General features: G+C 51.0%; 1 protein-coding gene across 7 annotated transcripts in view; it reads right to left on the reverse strand.

The window, feature by feature from the left end:
• Positions 1-8,404: 8,404 nt before the first annotated feature.
• Positions 8,405-22,814, reverse strand: part of FOXP4 (forkhead box P4) — an 87,984-nt gene continuing 73,574 nt past the window's right edge. For all 7 annotated transcript variants that reach the window (XM_077839111.1, XM_077839112.1, XM_077839109.1 and 4 more), the window contains 4 exons: positions 11,841-11,962; positions 10,555-10,621; positions 9,217-9,377; positions 8,405-8,549 (listed from right to left, as the gene is read on the reverse strand). In XM_077839111.1, coding sequence (XP_077695237.1) covers positions 8,405-8,549; positions 9,217-9,377; positions 10,555-10,621; positions 11,841-11,962 — 495 coding nt within the window. The remainder of the gene's footprint in view (positions 8,550-9,216; positions 9,378-10,554; positions 10,622-11,840; positions 11,963-22,814) is intronic.

Genomic DNA, 22,814 nt, shown 5'->3' on the forward strand with positions numbered 1-22,814 from the left:
CATACAGTGGTTTTTTTGTTTGTTTGTTTTTAAGTAACATCATCAAACTACTAAAGTAATAATAATGAAATTGAACTTTTTTGGCTTATCTAGAATGAGGTGGCAACGTGCCACGGGCCTACCAACTTTCAGGATCAGGCTAATGCTTTGGCAAGGCTGTAACACAAGGACAGTGCCAGGAGATAGACAATGGTGATCTCGGAGAGGAAATTACAGCTTTGGTACCCATTGTGTCGCAGATACATTGGACAGGGTGTGTCCCTGTTCTGTGCACACATCTTTGGGTGGGTGTTTATTCCCAAGAATACAAGATCACATTTTGCCCCATTTCTATAGCTTGATATGGGTCTGTTAAGGAGGAGTGTTGTCCACCCCCAAAGTAATTTCTGCTACAGCTTTGTCTACGCTGAAAAAAAAAACCACCACATTTTATTAGAGCTAACATGAGATTAAGCCCACAGGGTTGTCACTCACGCTGGTGTAACTGTGCAGACTTTACTGGAGTTACTCTGGATTTACACCACTGTAACTAATTTCAGCATCCGCAATGTAGACAAAAAGATGTTGGGCCACATCATCAGATGGCGTACATCCGCATAGGTCCACTGACTCTTTGCCTACCTGAGCGCTAAGTCATGTTAGTTAACATGTTCTAACATGATGCAGTTTCTCGGGGCAGGCAAACCATAAGGTGGATGCATCTGTTCTAGGAATTCCCATCTTTGTTGGCACTGGGCATCTCAGTTGGGAAGCCCCTCTTTGTTCAATTCCAGATCCGATTTTCAGGGGCACTGCAGCTCCCACCGGCTCCAGATAGAGCGTTTTCAGAGTGCTCCATGCCTCGAAAAATCATCATATCCTAAATATCGAGTGGAAACTGGCATGTAGTTTAGTGCCAGCCAGTTTCAGGTGTGCTTTTTTCAAGGGGGGTTTGGAATTTCACTAAACAGAGCCTCAAAACTATTTTCATACAATTATTTTGGGGGAAAAAAGTTCAAAGAGCACGAGAAAGTGAAATGGACCATAAACAGAAAGTAAAAAAGGGAGCAGGCCAGTTTCACCCACCAAGCTGAATGAAGTGCCAATATCAATATACGAACAGCATCAATGATGAAAAAAGGTACCAGATTTTGAAACTCCCTTTCAAAATTTAATCATTAAAAGGGGGAGGGGAGAAGGGACGGGGACAGACTAATTAGACTCACTGGAATCCATACATGGGAACATTCTTGACAGCAACTCTTTAAGGAACACGCTCACATTTCGATGAAGGTGGCATGAAAGCCACAACTCTTAGCCAGCAAATGTGCAGCCCATGATAGAGACATGGCTTTTTAAAATCCAATTGCAACTTGAAATTCTGAAGCAGGCCACACCTATAGGGAGCTCGGAGACAGGAAATCTCTTAGTCTACAGCTTAATGAACACAAGAGCCTGTTTGGAGGCTAGATCTTGCCACTTGATCTGTGCAGGCAAACCCATGAGGTCATGTGAAACCTTGTTAATTTCCTTGTGACACAGAGGTTGGGGCGCAGACCCAGATGCAACATCTGCTCCTTGGAGAAACATCAAAAGTCATGCTTGTTCCAGGGCATCTTTGCTCCGCAGGGATAGTACTGCGTTGGTGACACATCCAAATGTTACAGGGAGTGACGTGAGACTCAGACAGCGCTATGAGATGAGGCAAGATAACCACATCTCCCCAATGAGCGACTATTTAAAATAAAAGCAAACAAACAAAGGAAAAAGAAAGGAAAGATTGTTCTGCCGGAGCTGGGAAAAAATGCCTCGCGCTCACAGAAACACATCTGCTTTCGGGGTAGGTTTTCCCCAGATCACACAACGGCCTCTTCTGACTCCTCACAAAGATGTCCCACCATGTGCTGTCCATGCAAGCGGATTTCTCAGGAGAGCCCAAGCAGGGATTTTACACTCACTCACACTCTTTCTCTCTCTCTCTCACACACACACACACAAAATACCAACTTCTGTCTCTGAGGCAGTTAGAGGATTTTTTTTTTAAACCCTTGATGTGCTGTTTTAAAGCTACAGTCAGTTGCAGAGGAGGAAGAGCCTCTCTGGCACTGGGCCGGCAGCTGGCCAAGGATCACCCTCGGAAATGAGCATTTGATAGAATGTTTCCGTGGCCTGTCACAATGCTTAGTAGCCTTACTGGGAATACCTGCACGGGTGATATTTCCCAGCGCAAACCCCATTAAGGGTCTGATCCTGCTCTTATTAAGGACAGTGGAAGGGTTCCCATTGATGTAAAAAAAAGCAGGATCAGGACCCTAAGAAATGGTTAGATATGGGGTCTGACTTGATGCTAGAGATAAGCCCTATTTAGACTTTCATGGTGGGGCCAGGCAGCCTGGCTTGAGATGCAGCAATGCATGCTGGGACCTGTGGTCTCCAGCTATACCTCTGCATATTGAAAGTGACTGGAGCCTGCTTCCATTTTAGTCACATGAAGGGTCTCATCCAAAGCCTGTTTAAATTAATGGGGCTTTTCCTATTCGCTTCAATGGGCTTTGGATCAGGTCCTACTGCTCCTGACAAGATGTCAATGCGCCCCACTCTGCTGGGCAACGGTCAGGCATTGCTGCTTTAGAGTGCGGCCGTGAGCACAACAAATCCATCCTTGCCCAAACCTCTCCTGACTGGCTTGCGAGGTTAGCGCTATCCCCCAAGGATTGGCATGTTCCCTTAGCCTTTGGTTTAACCCGCTCGAGGTGAACAAACTCAGAGTGGCAGAGGCTTTGGTTTAAACAGAGACAATTCTACTTTGAAAGAGAAAGGACTCCCTCGAGTGGGGATGGTTACAGGTCAAATCCTCACCACCCTGACTGCACAGTACCAAGAGCCACCATATTAATACACCCACTTCTGCACTGGGCCCCGCAGAACCAGCTGTGGGTGCCCAGTGCACACAATGGATATTGTACCAGGCAAAATATTAAATAAAAACGAAAACAAGTAGAGACAGAGGTGACCGCGCCAGGAATACGGTTTCAGCTTGAAAGGACAATAAAACAACCGCGGTGGCAGAGAGAGAAACTCCGGAAGAAAACAGTGCTGAAGTTTAAGCTCCCAAACCTGGTGCGATCAGTTTACAAAGGAACCAACCAGCCAACGCATCCAATGCGGGACACATTCCGAGCGGAACAGCAGCGTGTCTCATGGACCTGGGCTCGCACTGCTCTGAAGTATCTCAAGTACTGACAATGCTCGCCGCATCCTCAAGAGAAGCTACAATGAGCTCTCGGCCAAACTGGCTGCCCAAAGCAAACGGGAATCTCTGCTAGAGAGCAAAGAAAGAGAGAGAAAGGATCCCTAATACTTTGGGGGATACAAAATAAAGGGGAAACAATAAGCCCTTTTTGAAACAGAAGAAGTGTCCCCAAAAATGAAGCAAAATTCCCAGGGAAAATCTGGATGTATGCAGCAAAGGCAACCGCTGAGGGGTTTGGGGTTGAAATGAGGGGGTTACAAAGATCTATAACAGACAAGGGTCAGAGACGTGAGACAATAGCAAGAGATGGCTCCCTGGAGACAGATGAAATGGGAGCCATCCCCAAGCCCTTCTAGCACACCCTTTGTCGAGAACACAGAAATACAGCAGTAATGCACAATTCCGGTCTACCTTCGTAAAAATGTACACACAGCACCTGTAAACTTTGGTTTAAAACAATAACTTAAAAGTCAAAGTCATGGAAAGGGAAAAAGCTCTGCGGGCCTCTCTTTTTTGGCTGGCAGATGGGACAGAGCAAAGTGAACGTGTACACACACACAAAAGAAGTTAAAAGGAAAAGTTTTGGTTTATGCTTCTGGCCCAGGAAAAAGTCTTTGGTCAACAGTTACGCCAATTGCAAAACAGCCTGTACAGGGAGCTGGGGAGGGATTTAAGAGCGATCTCAAGCTGAAGAGGATAGGCCAGGTGTGTGTGGGGGGGAACCTAGTTAGCTTCTCAAAGGTCCCTTATTCCCTAGCTATCTCTGGAATGGAATTGTGCCCGAAGGAATGCAGAGAAGCCTGGAAGGGGAGCTGAGGTTTTATTCTCAGTTTCTACACTTCATCAGCAGGTTGTCTATCAAACATGGTCACCTTTGTATTTTTACAAGGGGGGAGGCCTGGGGATCAAGCTTGCTTCGCATGGCTATTAGTCTGCCTGGAGGTCTCCAAACAAGTAGCTGGAGACTGACTGGTATTAGGAATTCTACTGCCTTCTTCCATTAGCTGCCACCCTTCTGGAATTGCCCCTCCCACTCTTGCCTTTCCCCACAGGTGTGAAGGATTCTTTCTTTGTAAGGCATCTTCTCCCCCTTTACGCCCCCAGACAGAACTTTCCAATCTCTCTGCAGTTTCAGAGAGATGTGACTGGGAAGCTGTGGAATGGGGGGAAACTCGTCTGTTCGAGGAGACATCTAGTGTGGGCTCTGGGGAATGCCAGCTGCAATTCTGACCTGGGACTGTGGCATTTCTTCCATGAATTCCAGCTGCAAGAATAAAAGACTGGTTTTCACTCCCCCGCCCAGGCTTTGTCTAGACTGGATACATCTCCATTGTAAAGCAGTCAGAACATAGGTTTCTGTGACACAGAATTTAACAGAGAGGGTAAGGAGAAGGGAGATTCTGGTGCGAGATGGATAATTTTCGTAGGTTACTGTGGGGAATCCAGCTGCTCGCTGATCTTAAATAGCCATTCACGACTTTGAAAACCTGGGAGCGGGAGTGCAAAGTTGACCAAAAAGCTGGGTTATCTACAGGCTGATGCTCAACAAGTGCTTTTAAAAAGCAGGGGCCAATGGTGTGAAGCAGATAACACGTGGCAGTTAGATAGCACTTTCCCATTTTAGGATCTCCAAGAGCACCAACAGCAAAGCATGGGGATCCGAGTTCTAAACTCTCATCTGGTCCCTTGCTCATGGATGGGCAGGGAATACAGTGGGTGGGAATTACTAGTGTCACTCTCCAATGACCCCTCTGGTCAATACTGGAATCACCCTGACTGGTTCTGGGAAGGGATTCATCCTTTTTGCTTGATTGGATGGTCAGCTGTTGCTCTATTAGGCAGCAGAGAGGGCAGGGAATTCTGGGTCCCAGCTGCTGGTGGAAGGAGACTCTAAAGGGATTTAACAGGAAGGACAGATAGACGGAAGGATTTGTGACACCTAATCTGGAGGCCTCTTCTGGAACGATTCAGTCTGGGCTGTACGGAGGGACCGAGCGCCAACGGCTACCCACCTACCTCAGCAGAAGACAGGGGCCTGGAGTGGGGAATCAGGCTATAGAGAAGGGATTGTCGTATATTCTTAAGTTACCGTGTGTCCATTTCTGTGCATGCTGCTTCGGGTGCTTTGTATTTGAATTATATCATACAGGAGCGGATACTCTGCATGGGGCCCGTTTGGAGGGATCCCAGCTAAAAGCTTGCGAGTGGGTGGAGAAGGGGGGATCCGAAAGCACCAGCTGCCATTAAGGAGCCGGGGGGAGGAGGGAGAGGGGAAATGGGGATGGAGAGGGAGGTATAGTTATGTCCAACCCATTTCCTTCATGTGATCCTTGTCAATCCCCCAGCATCCTCCCCAGCCCTGACCCCGCTTGCCCCAGGCTGAGGGTACTTCCCTCGTGAACTGTGACTCCATCTTGCATTCTTAAAGGGGAAAGACTGCAAAGCGAGACAAAAACCGAGTTACAAGGAGCACCGAGTTATTCGCCACAAGCCCCTGGAGCAGGGTTGGGTGTGAGAGAGGATTGATTCGACAGAGAAATCACTTTCAATTATACCCTGCCGATTTTTGAAATAGGGATATAAAGAGCAGGCCAGGGTTTTAGCTCCATCCAGACATGCTGGAGTGGGAGAGGTTATTCGCGGGGCAGAGCATGGTGAGTGGAGATTTTGGGCAAGCTTGGATCTGGATCCAAACTGTGAGCAGCTGGGTCCCATGATCACCCAGAATGCATAATTCTGTGATGTCCCTCAATGGCACATGGTGTCTGCGACAGGAGAGTGTAGGAGAACCGGCACCGAGAGGAACTTTAGAACACGTTAAAACGTGCGTTGCCAAGCCAACTGCCGCTTGTGGCCTGCATCAGTAGGAGCCATTGGGTGTCTGGAGCTGCACTTAATTCTGCATTCAGCTTGGCTTCTGCAATTTGCCTTTAGGAGATGGAGGGGAGGGGAGGGTTGGGTGTGAGGGAGAGAAAGGCTGAGGTGAGGCAAGAACCGGACAAGGGTGCCGTGCTGGCTTTGGTGACAAGCTCCTTTGCTGAGATAAGCTCCTCGGGGTAAATCCACTGGCCTGAAAGAGCTTGGAGAAAGTCCCAGAGGAGAAGCAGGTCTGCTCTGGAGATGCACCAGGAGACTAAACCCTCTCAAAAAACACACCCACCTGCCTCCATCTCCCAACACTCCCCAAACAGGATCCAATCCTATAACCAGACAGTTCAGCTTGCCAAAGTCTCATTGGTGCTGGGGGGTGGGTAGCAACGTCCCATCCGGGAGGCTGGACAGAGGAACCTTTGGAAGTTTGCTGCTTTCTGCAAAGAGAAAAGCCCTTGGGCAGTGTGACGTGAGGTAACAAATACACAAATAACCAACCGACAAAAATCAAGGGGGAGAGAAGGGGTTTGGTGTTTGGATTTTTTTTTTCTTTTTTTTTTTGGCATTAATACCGTCTGTTCACCTGAACTATGGACCTTCTATCCCTAAAAATCTTTTGGTATCTTCCTGTCTTGACAAAAAACAGCTTGTGCCCAGTTCGCCATGGCTCTTGTCCCAGGTCTCTGACAAGGCGAGGGTGGCGGGACTGCAGGCTGCCCGCCGTCCAAGCCAGTGGGCTAACTGGAGCCAAGTGCCTGGGTCCAGCTCGGCTCTGTCTGACCACAGCGGAAGAAGGGCCCCATGGCTACCTGTCAGTACGTATTGCTTTAGGATTGTCCCGGTTAGCTCAGGTGGCCGAGCTCCTGTTTTGACTCAGAGCCGAGCCAGTCCCCACGCCTGCTCCTTTTGATTCTGCTGTCTTGTCCCGCTCAGCTTCACTAATACAAACCAGCACACGCGACAACCCAAGCCAGGATGGCCCAGGGGATGACTCTTCCATTCACCGCCCTTTCCTTAAATGCCCTGCCCTGCCCTTGGGAAGGGAAGAGGGAGGCTTCACAAAGCAGGCACAGACCCTGCTCAGTGTTTCACCCCATGAGAACTTTTCATCGACACAGAATGGGGACGGAAGGGGAGCTGGGAGCAGGAGAAGGAACCAGATACGTTGTTCGGCAGAGAAGGGCTCAAGTCTTTCCCTGAATTCAAACGGTCATTCGGCCCTCGTTTTGATCTCTGACGCCCGGGCCCTGCTGCTGTCCTTCCAACATTTCCACCACACGAGACGGAGCGGGAGAGATGTCCTTTCTTCACTGCCAAGGGGAACAAAACTCAAGGGCAGAGTATCCGCCCCTGCTGTGGAGTGTTTGCGTTTGTCTGGGTAAAGTGGACCGCCACCATGATGCTACCATGCCACTGTAGAGCAGGGCAGAGAGGGAACAGGCGTCGGGAAGGAGGGAGATAAACCCAGGTTGGCTATTCTGTTCTCCAAGTGGTTTAGCATTTGGCGGGAAGACCCGCTCGAGGCAGCAGCGTGATGGGGCTGCGTAAGGTTACGCCAAGCTCAGGCTCCTATGGACACAACCGGTTCCTTTCCTCCATAGCCAGGAAAGGAACCAAGATGGGGACGAGCGGAACTTCCAGGCCAGCCACCGGGTGGATATCTGCAGGTGGCATCTGTGAGGTGAAAAGTTTCTCCTAGTGCAAAGCCCACTGAGGGGGAGAATGACTGGTGGGTTCCTGGCATCACAGATGATTTTTTCCAAAGGGGCGGTGGGGTGGGGGGAACGTTCACGGAGGGGTGTAGCTTGGACGTTGCCTCCGCTGCGTGGAACGTTGCTTCGGGAGAACCTCGCATGGAACAGAATAGTCCCGTCACCACTGGAAAAGCCCAGAGCATGGACTGAGACCCACCAAAATACCGAGAAAACCAACGTGACAGGAGGCGCCTTCCTTTTGCCATGAAGTTGGAAAACGGGGCGAGGGAATAAGGAGAAATTTTCGGACAGAAACAACCTACCATCCTCGTTCACCAATCACTAACCAAAGGGAGAGGGATTGTTTTTTTTGTTTCGCTGCACGTCCCCCATTGTGGGAGTCTGTTAAGAGTCACCGGGACAGGGCTGGGAGGGTCTGGGGGAGGAGGGACGTGCCTTCAGCAACAGGTTGCACCGAAGAAACCCTTTTTGCTTTGTCAGGTTAACGCCGAAGGTCACCTTGAGGAGATGGGAGCCGATGCTTGGTCTCCGCCTGGGGTGGGGGGTAGGGGCGAAGTGCTTGCCCCTAGGTGAGGAGGGAGAGCCTTTAAGACAAGTCTTCCACCGGCAGCTCCTCCTCCAGGTCCCTGTCCTCTGGGATCGTCACATTCTGATTGGTGGTAGCCATGAGAGAGATGGGCCTGCTGTCGTCCTCCGCCTCGGCAGGTTCTTCCTTCACGTGGACTTGATGGCTGAAGGGAGACAAGGGGAGTTGAAGCTTAAAGCCTGTGCTGAGGGAGTGAGATGGTTTGGGGGATGAGGGATAGGGCCTGTTTAGCCTCCGGCAGTCACTGCTGTGACCAAAGGCGGTTACCCTCCAACTATTGTTCCAAGGCCTGTATGAGATGAGCTGGCAACATCCTAAAACCCCCACAATTGGCACCCTTTGACACGAAGGCTCATCTCCCCCATCCAGAACAGGTGCCCCTCCCAGCCAGGGAAGAGACCCAGGAGCAGAGAGAAGCATGCACTGCCATTGCCCGGGCTGAATGAGCTCTGTGGACGGCCAGAGGCCTTCAGTGTCCAGAGCTGTCAATCCGGCACCGCTCACCAGCCCTACGTTCTCTTGAAGTCCCTCAAAGCTCTACGCTAGGATCCTGGCTCTGCTCATTAACTGCAGAAATGAACCCAAAGCAAAACCTTACCCCCGATCCCTCCTGCACGCAGGCATTCCAACACCGAGTTCTGCGGCATGGGCCCCTATCGATCCACTCCCTGCTCCGCCCCGTCCTCTTGGCTTACGGAGTTTCATGAAAGCTTCCAATGTCTCCCCTTCCCCCAGCTTTGCGTTCCCACCTTCCTCCGGTGGCGTCCACGGCTGTGGCTGTGGCCGGAAAGCACCCAGGAACCGCCGCTCACCTGTACTGCTGCGGGGAAAGCCGGGGGCTGCTGCTGCCGTTGACTTGTTCCACGGTGCTGCTCACGTCGTCGTGGCCGATGTGCAGCATGCCGCTGGTGGAGCTGGTGTTGATCATGGTGGGGCTGTTCAGGAGGGGGAAGTTGCTCTCTGCCAGGGCTGCCTGTAACAAAGGGACAGAGAGCAGGTGAATCATAGAACATCAGGGTTGGAAGGGACCTCAGGAGGTCAGCTAGTCCCACCCCCTGCTCAAAGCAGGACCAATCCCCCAATTTTTGCCCCAGATCCCTACATGGCCCCCTCAAGGATTGAACTCACAACCTTGGGTTTAGCAGGCCAATGCTCGAACCCCTGAGCTATCCCTCCCCTCTGACAGCAGCACCGTACGACAGCGGCACAGCAGAGCTGGCCAACGACACACGAGTTTGGGCGCCGTGTGGAGAACAGCTAGACGAAGGCTACGTAGAAGCTGGCTATGCCATGCCTCACCTTGGCTGCCATCCATTAACAGCTGCTCCCCAACCTACCATGGGCCCAGGAAAGGGAGAGCAAGACTCCGAGGGGCCAATGTCTCTGCGATGGGCAGGACGCTGGGGAGGCTAGGATGCCCAGCTTATTGGTAGCCAAGGAATAGGGAATCACTGGGGTTAGCGCAGCTGGATCATCCAAGAGCAACCAATCGGGGGGCTCCTGTATTATGTATCACGGGAGGTAGGGCTCTCAAATGATTGGTATTAAACAACAACAATGTGTTCAAAGGGGTTTGCGTTCGCGTTCGGGGGCTGAAGGGTTACGGGATGACTGGTGTCAGTGATCCAATAGCGCAGGGTTCTCAAACGTTGTTGCACCGCAAACACTTTCTGACAATGAAAATTGCTACACAACCCCAGGGGGAGAAGAGGGTGGCAAAGCTGAAGCCCCCAGGTGGGGGGGCCTGTAACCTGAGCTCTGCACCAAGAGCTGAAGCCCAAGGGCTCGGGCTTCGGCTCTGGGCAGTGGGGCTCAGGCTTCAGCCACAGGTCGTGGGGCTCAAGCTTCAATCCTGGGCCCCAGGAAATCTAACACCAGCCCTGGCGACTGCGTTAAAATGGGGTCCGGACCCACAGTTTGAGAACCACTGCAATAGGGCAAGGTGTTAATAAACCCAGCTTAGTGGGGTGCATTTGATAGCTGCACTCCACGGTTTTCTCTTGCTGAGCAAAGTTGTGGGGCTTGTGGAGCGTGTCTCTCCTGGTTTGGTTTGGGCCGTTGCACCACAGAAAAGCTCTGGCAAGGAGGAGAGGGTCTGGCAGGAGCAGAGGACAAGCCCAAGCTGACTGGTATCAGTGGAGGAGCCTTACCTGGTAGCTGGCATTAAGTGCTCCGTAACTGAGTCCTGAAATCATGTTTTTGACTAAAGTCGGACTCCTGCAAATGAGAAACAAAAAGAAGCGGCTCTTAGCTCCTGGCCCAGGGAACAGCACGGTCAGAGATGGGGCTCCACTGCGGAGGGCAAAGCACTAGCAGACTCCTGGCACTTCAACTTCCCCACGGTGCTGCCCTACCCATGGGCCAGCCTGGACACATGCCCTGCTGCCAGCAGAGGGAGGCAGGTAAGGAATGAAGGATGGCCATTAGACATCTCACAATTTTACCATCTCTCCCTTGATCCACACTGGGCTTGATCCATCTGAGCAAGCCCGGATCCGCTCGTGGCTTGTTCCTGCCACCCACAACTTTTGGATAAGGAAAGGGGGTTGGCCATCATTTTAAAGGACAGTCCTGCAGGCCTATACCCAGTCAACAACAGCATTTCCTTTATATTTTTGTTTCCTTCCCTCCCTTGTAGGTTTCTGTCTTTTTCCTCCCTTTGTTTGTCAGTTTCTTTCCACCCCATTTCTTTATCTGTATCGCTCTTTTCCACCCCTGAATTCTCTTCCCCCCTTCTCCTCGTTTCTTTGTCTTGTCCTCTTCCCCTCGGTCTCTGCTTCTCTCCCCTCGGCCCTCCAGGAGGCTGCCAGAGGCAGAAGGAGATTAGCAGTCAAGCCCATGCCTCTGTCAGCAGCTCTTCCCTGACGGTGCCGGCAACAATGCCTTCACGTGGCTGGGGATCCTCTGCACGTTGCGCGGGTGTGCACCCCAATGGGCTTGCACGGGTCAGCGTGGCTAAGCCCATGTACAAGCTGATGAATGCTCAAGTCGCACGTTGGCAAGCGTGAGCATACATGCCCAGCTGCAAATGCGCAAGGGGCTGAGCATGCTTGTGAGCAGTGCATAGGGTTTAGCTTCAGAAGCTGGGTGCATGCATGGGAAAGAGGCACGTTCAAGGAAGTGCCAGCGTGGGTCAGTACCAAAGCCGGGGTCTGAAGATCCCCGAGCTGTGGGGGTTTCTGATCCAGACTTGGCAGTTCAGGCCCCATCTCAGGGTTAACAGGCTAAGGGGTGGATCGCTGAAAGAGCACATGGCAGGCGAGGCTTGTCGTGGTGGAAATCCTGGGGCGGCACACTGCAGTGATTCCTGTGTGATAGGATTCATCTGCCACGCCTCCTCGCTACTGCCCTGGAGGCAAGCTAGGATCCTGCCTTCGCAGCTGAGCTCCCCACAGAGGAGGTTCTCAGGGGCAGGCGGGCAAGAAGAAAAACCCACCCCGTCATCTTTGGTGGCCTTCGCTTTTGGTACTCGACTTCGTCTACCGTCCAGACGGCTCCCTTGACGTTCTCCACTCGCACAAAGCACTTGTGCAGGCTCAGGTTGTGGCGCACGGCGTTCTGCGGAGGGGACAGAAGGGAGAATCAAAGCGGATGGAAGATACGCAGCAGACACCTCCCTGCCACCCACAGCCGGCTCTGTCAGCCAGCGCGCTCCTCCTCCCCTACAGCCCTGCTCACCAGCAACCGAGCCTCCCTCAAACCCACCTCCCGTGCTGATGGCAGCAGTAGGGGTGGGGAAGCTCTCAGCCAGCCACGTTCTGCTCAGCAGCTACTCAGGGAGGTCGGCCTGTGGGCGGGGGACAGAACTACACACTAACAGCAACCGCTGCGTGGAACCACACACAGAGGCTGCTCTGGAAACAGCTCCCTCACACTTTATAAGTAGGGCGGACGGCAACCTACCGCACTTGCTGAGCTAGACAGTCCTACCACTGGGATCGTCCTTAGCGCTGGGACGTTTGCCATCTCCGCCTGCGTGCTGGGCTGACCTGGGGGGCTTTACGTGACAGCAGCACTCGTCAATAGCGTGGCACCGACAGCCCAGAGATGGAAGCCCTCCAGACACTGCTTGGCCAATGCCAGTACAGGTGTCTCCCACGCTGCATTTCTCCCCTCGGGACATCATCTCCAAGGAGGGGATGGGGCGGCGGAAGGGGTTTAGTCTTCACGGCTACTTGAGGTGTTTGGGGATTTTGTTTCGTGCCAGTTTGCGTGGGCACCTCCCCGCCAGCATCTGGCCTGAGAGCCATCCGAGATGGTAAATTCTAGTCACTGATGGCCTGCCCACCATAGCCCACGGCCGATCGCCGAACCCCAAATGCGGTGCGCTCAGCTAGCCATCTGAGACGAGGAGAATCGCTCGCTGCCTCTGCCGACGGAAAGCGGCATCCCCCTCCGGGCCCCTCGCACTGAGGTGAGGAGAGGGCTTGGGGACAAGCCCCTGCGCTATATCGCACCCCTCCAAGGCAGGCAGGCGGCACCCTTTCTGATACCCTGCCCAGACAGCCATCTTTGGCCCTTCTATGGCCCCTGTGACCCTGGCATCTCAGTCTTTAATGCACTTCTCATCACACCCCTGGGAGGCAGGGCAGGGCAAGAATCCCCCTTCAGCAGGTGGGGAGCTGAGAGGCACAGACACTAATTGGCCTGCCCAAAGTCACACAGGAAGTGAATCATCAAGCAGGGAACGGACCCAAAGTCTCCTGAGTCCCAGGCGAATGCCCTAACCACCACACTCAGCACAGACCTCTAGTCACAATCCCTTAGAGGGATATATGACCTCCCCCCAGGCCCCTCAACAAAAGCATTTGCTGCATCTTACCCCAGCCAGGGAGAGGGGGAGGAGAGACGGCAGGCAGGGTCCTGCAGAAGAATCCCCACCTCCCTCATCTCAACCAACCGGCCGGGGGATAAAACAGCCTCTCCCCCCCGACCCCATCCTTTTCCTTCCCAAGGCCCAGCAACCTCGATCCTGTGAGACTGCCCAGCGCTCTGAGCTCCCACTTGCGCCAACAGGAGCTGAGGGTGCTCAGCTGGTGGCAAGTTGGGGCCCTCCACAAGACTCGGCTCAGCCAGATCTTGAGCCATTGGTGGGTGGCGGAGGGAAAGGAAAGGCAGACTGGGACAGGGAAGGGGTGAGCTGCATCAGAAAGGCACACAAGAAGCAGTCATCGCCACTCTGAGCTTGGAGACGCTTGGCAAAGTGGGCTTTTTTTTTTTTTTTGAAGTCCGTTCCTTCCCTTTTTCTTTTCTGTCGCCCATCTTTACATTTCTAAATGTAAAATAAAGAGACACACACGTAGGCAGACGGCACAGCCCTGAGAGACACCGGCTCCCCCTTTCCCCTTCCAACTCCCTGCCATTTGCTACTGCCCCTATTTCATTACCAATTTTAATTTGCCTCTAATTAAATCCTGTGTATTTTTCCGACTCACTTGCTAATCCATGAGGGAGGCAGGAGGCTGGAGTGGAATCTCTCCGAGCTATAATTACAAAGGGCCTAATCACGCCGGGGCTCTGCCTTTGAATAAATTTCCTTGCATTAAGGTTCTCAGATTCTCTGCCTTGCAAATGAGAATGACCCCAATTTCAGGAAGTTGGCCTCAGAGGGTTTTTTTTTTTTTATTTCGAGTCCTGATTCGTGATGAGAGACTAATTCGTTACGCTAAAACATTAACAGCAATTTAAAAGGTCGAACGGGGGCCGCATAAACAAAGGAACCAGCCAAGACAACATGGCAAAAGGAGAGACAGGGACCGGGACCAAAACCCGCTCCCTGGAAAGTGTTACAGTTCCCGAAAACTCATCCAATTGGACCGTTTCCTTCTTTTTGCGTTAAAAAAAACCCAAAATCAAACAAAAAGTATGACTCCTCCCCGAGCCCTGAACAAATGCATCCGCTCTTGCCAAAGCAACACCATTACCCGATACATCCAGTGTGGATGCTGGGTCAGCAGCCTCTCTGCATTATTCTTATTTCTAGTGCGGCACTGCCTGGAGGTTCCAACTGAGATCGGGGCTTCATTGCGCTAGGCGCTGTACACACAACCAGTGGGAGACAGTGCCTGCCCTAAAACAGTTAAGGCATGGGAGAGAGGAAGGATTACTCCCATTTCTTCACAGATGGGGAACTGAGGCACAGAGAGATTAAAAGTAGCATTCTCAAAAGCACCGGGCATGTTTACACTGCGTTTTAAAATCTGTGACAGTGAGTCTCAGCACCGGTGTCTACAGACTCGGTCTCACAAGGTTCACGCTACAGTGCTAGAAACAGCTGTACAGACTGTGGGACTTGGCCTCTGAAGCCTTGGAAGGGGTTACAAGAGTCTACACAGCTGGTTTTCAGTCCTTTGTTGACCTGGGCTCGGAGGCTTGCCGCTGCAGGTTTTAAAGTGCAGTGTAGACGTACCCCTAACAAGCTAGCAACTGTTTCCTTAGGAAAATCAGACTTAGGGCCTTAGGAGAAAGTTAGTGGGACTTAAGTTTCTTGGCGACTTTTGAAAGTGCAGGTTAGGCTCCTAAGTCACTTTGGGTAAAATATTCAGAAGTGCCTAAGTGACTAGTCCAAGGTCACACAGGGAGTCTTGTGGCAGCACAAGAAATCGAACCCATCCCCTTCCGCAGCTGTGCCAACACTCATGGGAGACGGTTCCCACTGGTGCCTCTCAGGTCTCATATTGCTGTTCCCACAAACAGGGGGCACATGCAGCAAGCTCGTGGCCACTGGCAAAGAAAAGCTCTGCCATTCTCATTAGAAACAAATGGGGGCGGGGGGAAACGAGGGAGGTTCTTTCACTGGGGTTCCTTCCCCAAACTTGAGACCTTTGCCACAGACACCAAGCAAGGGGCTCGATCTGCGGCAAGCCAAGGTCCCCCTACTGGTTCAGGAGCCCCAAGACGTCGCTTTGGGAACCTCTCGCCCTCAGCTCTTCGGTACAGCGGCACGTCCCCCTGAAAGAGACTTTGACCAGGGGGGCTTTGATGAAGAAGAGTTTGGATGCTTGGAGCGGGATTTTTTTCCCTTAAGGTGTCACCTGGCAGATGGGATCTACACTGGATCCCACTACCCTTCAACCCGTGCCCTCTGGCTAGCAAACAGAGCTCTTCCTTTAGCACACAGCAGAATGAATAAATCTCCTGGACAGCTCCCACCTCCTCCCTTCCTGTGTGTATTTGGGATTCCTCCTTCAAACAAAGACCAGATTAAAGGAGGGAGGCACAGCAAGGCCACAACCCTTATTAAAAAATAATACCCCGGCACTGTACAGTAATGACTCAGGAACCCAAATGTAAGCAGAATCCCACCGTTACTGTACAATGCTGTCATGGGTGTGTGTGTATATATTAATAGGGGCATGAAGTGGGAGGAAAATGAATCAAAATCATTCGGAAGGCCAGGAGAGAGTGCTGAAGAATTGAATGGAAAATAAAAGAATTTTGTTTTGTTTTTTTAAAACCATTCTATGTAATTTAACAGAGAATTCTCTTCCTTGCTGTAGAATTCAACAGAATTCAAAATACCTCCAGATAGGATCACATTCTCCATTCAGTGCGGCGGGATTTTAGGGTAGAACCCCGTCATGGATTCATCCCTATTGACTTCAACAGGGGCTTTTCCATAAAGGAAATTCTGCTCTGGGGGATGCAGATATAAATCCATGCAAATCAATGGAGTACCCAGATCACGGGCTGAGAGTCGAATGGTGCCAAGGGATGCCACCTGAGATTAGGCCGCCCATTCTGCTAGGTGCTGTACAAACACATAAGGTATATACAAAAAACCCCCATAGCAGCAAGTCTTAGAACCTGGGTCAACTGATTTGGCCGCATGAGGCTCGCGCTTACGGGCTAAAAATAGCAGGGTAGAGGACTGGTTTGGGCTGAAGTCTGGGCTCTCAGACCCACCTGCCCCCCCTCACTAGATTTCAGAGCCCAGGCTCCAGCATGAGCCTGTACATCTAAACTGGAGCACAAGCCTGAATCAGCTGATCTGGGCTCTAAGATTCACTGACGTGGGTGGTTTGGTTTTTTTAAGCGAAAACGCACACATAGTGAAACACAGTCCCTCCCTGAACCCAGCTTTCCTGATTCCCAGGCCAATGCCCTAAGCACTAGACCAGCCTGGTTCTCAACAGAAGTAGCTCCTTAGACAGTGACTTGCATGCAGAGACACTTCAATGCAACATTGCACGGGCAGGAACGATGTGGCCCACCCAGAAACAGGTAGATCCTCTCTCACCGGAAAGCCCACCATGTCTATCTAGGTGCCACTCATGGCTGGAGCTCCCTTTTGTCTTCCACTGGACAAAGATCCAGATCCCAACACCTATAAAGCTGCATTTCAAGGCACAGCCCAGTGCAGGGCTTGCCTGAATGGGCTCTTACAGGCGATGTCTACACAGCGGCACACGGAGGCATATCTGACGTAGCTTTGATCGAGCTCGCTCGCTACAAATAGCGGTGACGGTACAGTGCTGCGGACGCTGGCACGGGGTAGCTGTCGGAGTACAAGCCCAACCGATATGACCTAGCACAGGACACTGTGCCTTCTCTGCTAGCCCACCAAAATAGCTCAGCCAAACCTAGCTCGGGGATGCCTACACATGCTGCAATCCTGCGTCCTGACTGTAGTGTCGACGGACCCACTGTGGCTGTTATAACACGTGGAACTGCAGGCCAAGAGAGCGATAACCCCTTGGAAGTGCATGGCCCCGAGTCTTAATGGTTCTCTTGTGAAATGGACATTGGGATGGGTGAGGAAAGCCAGGTTGAGATATAAAAACCAACCTGGGCAGTTTATTAGCGGGGGGGTCTGACATTGCCAGGTCCAGGCTCCCAGAAGAGGTTAAACCACCCAGTGTTTCGAGTGCACCCACCATGGGGTAAGGTCACACGCCTGCTTAGCCAGGCTGGTGTTGGGGTGCTGTTTGAGGTGTGGGGGGAGGTCTCTCCCGCCTCGTCTCAGATCCTCTGCTCTCAGGCAGCCTCCTTGCCTTATTGTGATGTGGCTTTTGCATTTCGACAGAGTATTTATTTAGTGCCAGGCTTGGCTGCTCTGTTTGCCTCTCATCTTTGCCTTGTCTAATGATGTTTGCTTTATGCCCCGGCCCTGATTTCCCTCCCAACCCCTGCCCCCACCCCATCGTGCTCGAGATTTCTCTGCTGTTGCAGCTGCACGCACCGTCACGCCGAAACACGCCACTACCCCTTCCTCGCCTCTCACTTCCTTCCTTCTCTGTGCGCTTTGCGCTTGCCCAGCGCCTCCTACCTGCTGATCAGCCGGGATTCTAGGAAAGAGGTGAAATGTCAGAGCTGGTTGGTGGGGGGAATTTAAGGGTTTTTATTATAATGTTTCCCCTCCAAAACAAGTTTTTTGCTTTTAAAGACTAAGACTTTTTCCCCCTCCCCCACTTCTGGCCCCGCTTCTTTTCAGGGGCAAAACGGAAGAAGGAAGACAGCAAAAAGGAGGAGGAAAAAGAGATGGGTGGAGACCCCCTTCCAAAACTAGAACATTTCAGTTTTTCCCTATAAAAAAATTACAAATTTAGGGGAAAAAAAACAGTTTTCTGCAAAATATTGTGGGGGGGGGGGTTGAGGGGGGAGAAGAAGGGAGAGGGAGGAGGAGAAAAGGCAATTTTTCCATCCTCAAATGTTTTAGAATGAAAAATTTTGGCCAGTTCGGCTAAATTGTAATGTTTCTGTTTTACAGGTGGGGAAACTGAGGCAGTCAGGAGAAATAGAACACGCCCAGAGTTAGGAATAGAACCTGGGTGTTCCGACTCCCAGGCTCTAAATCCTGGACACTATTCCTGACTCTGGGTGAGGAGGGGAATCCAGACGTGCCGACTCCCCGTCCCTTGTTCTAACCATTATTCACCTCCCGTGAACGGCGCCAGGTTCTAATGAGAGTGACGGGTGTGGAAGTGGCGTTCCCCCAAGCCAGAAACAAACCTGCCAGCTCTGAGGGTGCGATCGCTGCGGGGGTGAGATCCCCGATGCGACCCATGCGGGGCAGTGCTGGCAGAAGTGCTCATGCACTGTGCTGGCCTGGCGTGCAAAGAGCTGTTCCCCTGCAAGTGCAATGCTCCACGTGAGCCATCAGGGGGAGTCGATGACTGGTGCAGGAAACTCATGGAGCCGTTCAAATGACTGGAGTCCTTCCCGGGCTTGTTTAACTGACCTCTTACCCAGAGCACTGGTTAATGCTACAGCTCACTTCTGTGCAGTGGAAGGGAATTAAAGGGTCGGGCTAAACAGGGGGGCACATTTCTACAGGCCACTTTCTCCCTTCCACAGGAGGGGATACCCCTCTCCTCTCACCCTCCGGGAGCTATGTTCTTGGTACACTTGCACAAGGGCTGAGACGGATTGGCCATGCACAAAGGCCTAATTGAGCTGAAGAAATTAACTTTCTAACCCCTTATCTCCAACGGGGGTGGGTTCTAAATCCACGTTACTGCACCAGGCTGGCCTCTCCGGGTTGTCAGATCCTGACAAGCAGGTGGGTGAGACGAAGTGGGAAGAAAACAGAGAAAAGTTCAAGTGATAATAAAGGAAACAAAGGGGAAGAGAGAGTGAGGTGTGTGCAGATGGAGAGATGAGGAATAGGGATGTCTGAACAAAGGAGAACTGGAACGCTAATCCCTAGTCTAGTGAGCAGGGTAGCACCAGCCCTTGTGCCCCTTGAAAGGCATACGAGAGTGAGTGAAGGGGACTAATTGTTGAAACAAGCTCTTTGTGATGTACCATCACAGCCTAAAACAGTCAATGGTAGCTCAGAAGATTTCAGGACAGCTTAGCTCAGGTCCCGCAGCCCCAGCGAAGGGCCCTGAAAATTTGCTTTGCCAGCCCGAGACATCGCAATGCCCTGAACGCTGAACTGTGATCCTGCAGGACACGCACACGTGGGGGCCTAGGCTCTCCCTTCCCTGCCTGGACACCATTATTCACAGTGAGTCAGCCAGGCGCAGGCAATTCGGGAAAGGGGACGCTTGTCAGCTAGTTTTTGGCCTGGCCTTTCTATTTGTTTTTAATAAAGCGAGCGAGCGAGAGAGATGTACAAAACTTTACGGGAAAGGCTTCCAAGCTTTTTTCTGTCAGTAAAATTCTATGACCTCTGCTAGGTGGGAGGTCAGATTAGACAATCACATTGGTCCCTTCTGGTCTTGAAGTTTGTGGGCCAGATTCTCACCTGATGTAAATCAGCTTGGCTCTGCTGAAGTCCGTGGAGACGCACCAATCTATGCCAGCTAAGGTACGGGGCCTTTAATCTTGCTAGTGCCAAGTCATCTGGTGCACACCTCTGGTATTGCCTGATGTCCTCAGGTTGCCAGATATCAGGCTCAAGGGACTTGGGCCTATGGCATGGAAACATCCCTGGTCTTGGTCACTGATCTGGTGATGGACTAAGATCAGATGTCCATGCCAACTGGCCAGCTGCCTTGGAGTCTGTTTCATCTCTTGGGTATCATTAATTCGTCTGTGAACCCTTTTCGTTCCAGAGATTGGGGCAGGATTGAGGGGAATCCCTATCAAATGACACTTGTTTGACTTGTATGAAATCATACTTTTAAAAATATATAATATGCACATGTGCCTGGGAGATTCCCTTGACAATAGATGATGATAAATAAAAAACAAACACGGCAGGAAATGAAATTAACCAAACTATTCTCCACTATCCCAGCAGAGAGCATGAAAAGTAAAGTGGGACAAATAGTTGAAAGGGAGAGAGCCTATTAAAATACTTTCTCTGAATGGTATGAAAGATGGAAGGTATTTTTGTTCATGAGGCACAGATAAATAGTTATAAAAGATTAATAATAGATGTTAGAAGCCTGTTATAGACATGAGTAATATATGTTCTAGACAGCTAGAAGCATGTCAGCAGATGGTGTTATAAGCAGGGCTGGTGGAAAGTTTTCTGTTGAAACTGTTCTCCAGTGGAAAATTGAGTATTTTTGAGAGAGAGAGAGAGTTTTCTAGAGAAAATTCAATTTTGAATTTTAAAAAAACCCAACTGCCTAGAAACAAATATTTTGCTTTAGAAATGACACCACAGTTTTGCAATTCCCATGACGCACAGCCTTCTTTGCCCCTGAGGGAGGGCAATAGTGCATCATGGGAGAGGCAGTTCAACTAGGGACCCTGGCTTATAGAGGAGAATGGGGGCACGAGACATTTGAACTACAAATCCCATGAGATGGTGTGGTGGCATTTCAGAATCAAAAAATTTTTTTCCAATGAAAAGTTAAAATTTTCCACAGAGAAAAAACCCCGTTGTGATAAACTCTAGTCATAAACCATGGTTATAAGTGACTTACTGAGCTGTTGGAATCTATAATAGTTGATTAAAACATCTAGCAATCATTTATTAGACCTTCAGGAATGCATCATTAGTATAAAAAGTGTGATCCTAAAAGATGTTATTTGAATCACAGATAAAGATATTTCTTTTAAGTTTTATATTCATAGTGCCCCTCTAAGTGCTTTGATCCATGTTACTTTGAGTTAAAGTGAGTTGAATTTTGTTGTAATACATATACATACATACCAGGAAAACAAACAAACTATGGTTTCAACACAGGGGGGTTTCTAGAGAACAGTAACAGAGAACTTGAAAACCAAAGCGACGGCTCCACACACTGACTGAGTGAGTGCTTGTTCTACTGCAACATGAACAAGTCTCTCTCATTAATTTTCCCCATTATGGCAGTGCCTAGATGCTCCAAATTGAGATGGGGTCCCATTTTGCTGGGCACTGCAAACACCCATAGTACAGGACAGTCCCTGCCCTGGACAGCTCCCAGCTGAAACACAAGGCAGATGAAGAATGGATTATTAAACCCATTTTACAGATGGGGAACTGGGGCCCAAACTGATTACTTGACATGCCCAAGGTCACATGGAGTCCGTGTCAGAGCTGGGAACTGAACCCAGGTCTCCTGAATCCCCGTCCAGTGCTTTAACCATTGGACCATTCATTCTCTCCTTATACCCTTGAATGGCTTCCTATACAAACCACCGCTAGCCAGCTGTAAACCAGCAGCAAACTATTCATTGTAAGAGGCACATGCCAACTAAGGGTGAGCGAACTGGGTTGGCTCAATTAAGAAGCCTCACCCCCACCAGCCAAACCTTCTTTTGAATGTAATATTCCCACCCCCTACGCTCTCAGCAGCCCTTGAACTTCTGTGCTCCAGAGCTGGAAGCAATGAAAGCTGCGAGAGAGACGACTCTGATGGGACTTCTGATCCAGTGGGGTATACCAATCCCAGCACAAGAACCACCTACTTGAGCGATTCCCCGCCTGGTGTCATTCAAGGCTGGGATTATTCACCTATACTTCTGGGCACTGACCTGAAACGAACCTTCTGAGCTTTGCTCTAATTGAGGCCCACTTAAGGCCATGCTGTCCGGGGCACAGAGAAGCCAGCTTGGAGAATTGCTCATCCCCATTAGCATTAGCATCGGATGCCATTAGGAACATTTGACTTGGGTTGTAAATTCTTTGGGGGCAGGACTGTCCTTGTTACACAGAGCCTAGCACAGGGAAGTCCTGGTACAAATAATATAAGGGATCAATGGTAATAATAAAAGCAACCCAAAAGAGGATGAGGCCCATCAGTGGGGGAAGGGGCAGAGAAGGATCAAGCCATAAAGGGCCATGCGGGGTGGATGGGTGAAAACCAAAGAGCCACAGCCCTGAACATGGAGGTTCACCAGGCTTTTGAGGCTTGTGCAGGGAGGTCTTCCAGCGCCCAAAGCTTCCCAGCGCTCAGTTGCACAAGAACTAGCAATACTAGGCATGAGCAATGCGACTATCCCCACCGGCCCCGGGGTCAGGTGCACGGAGAGGAATGCTGCTGCAGAGGACAGGAGACCTAGGTCCAATCCCTGGCTCTGCCGCTGACCTGCTGCGTGACCTCGGGCAAGTCACTTCTTCCCCTCTGTGCCTCTGTCTCCCCCATTGTATTCAGATTGTAAACTCTTTGGGGGAAAGGGCGGCTTTGCGCTACGGCTATGTACAGCGCCAAGCACAAGGAGGCTCTGATTTAGCCGGGATCTCGCAGCACTACCGCAAGACACATGATAAAGAACAGTCTGGAGCTTGCAGGTGAGTCAGGGACTCCATACTCCATTGGAGACAATTCCCTTCAGTTCATCCCACCTCCCGCTCTTCCTCTCAGTTCAGTTAATAGGCAGCCGGCTGGGCCGAGCTCTTATTAGGGTTTGAGGCTACACAATGACTCTGGCTTCCCGTCTGAGGGAGCGATTGTATCAGGGGCTGCCTGTGACACTGGCAGAATTATGTCATGTCTGGAGGATGGGATCATGGGGTGGAGGGGGTGGGGGCTGACTGAAAAGCAGTGGTGCCCAGCAGCAGGAACGCGACCCCTGTGCCTTCCCC

The sequence above is a fragment of the Eretmochelys imbricata genome, chromosome 21, assembly GCF_965152235.1.
Source record: "Eretmochelys imbricata isolate rEreImb1 chromosome 21, rEreImb1.hap1, whole genome shotgun sequence".
NCBI lineage: Eukaryota > Metazoa > Chordata > Testudines > Cheloniidae > Eretmochelys > Eretmochelys imbricata.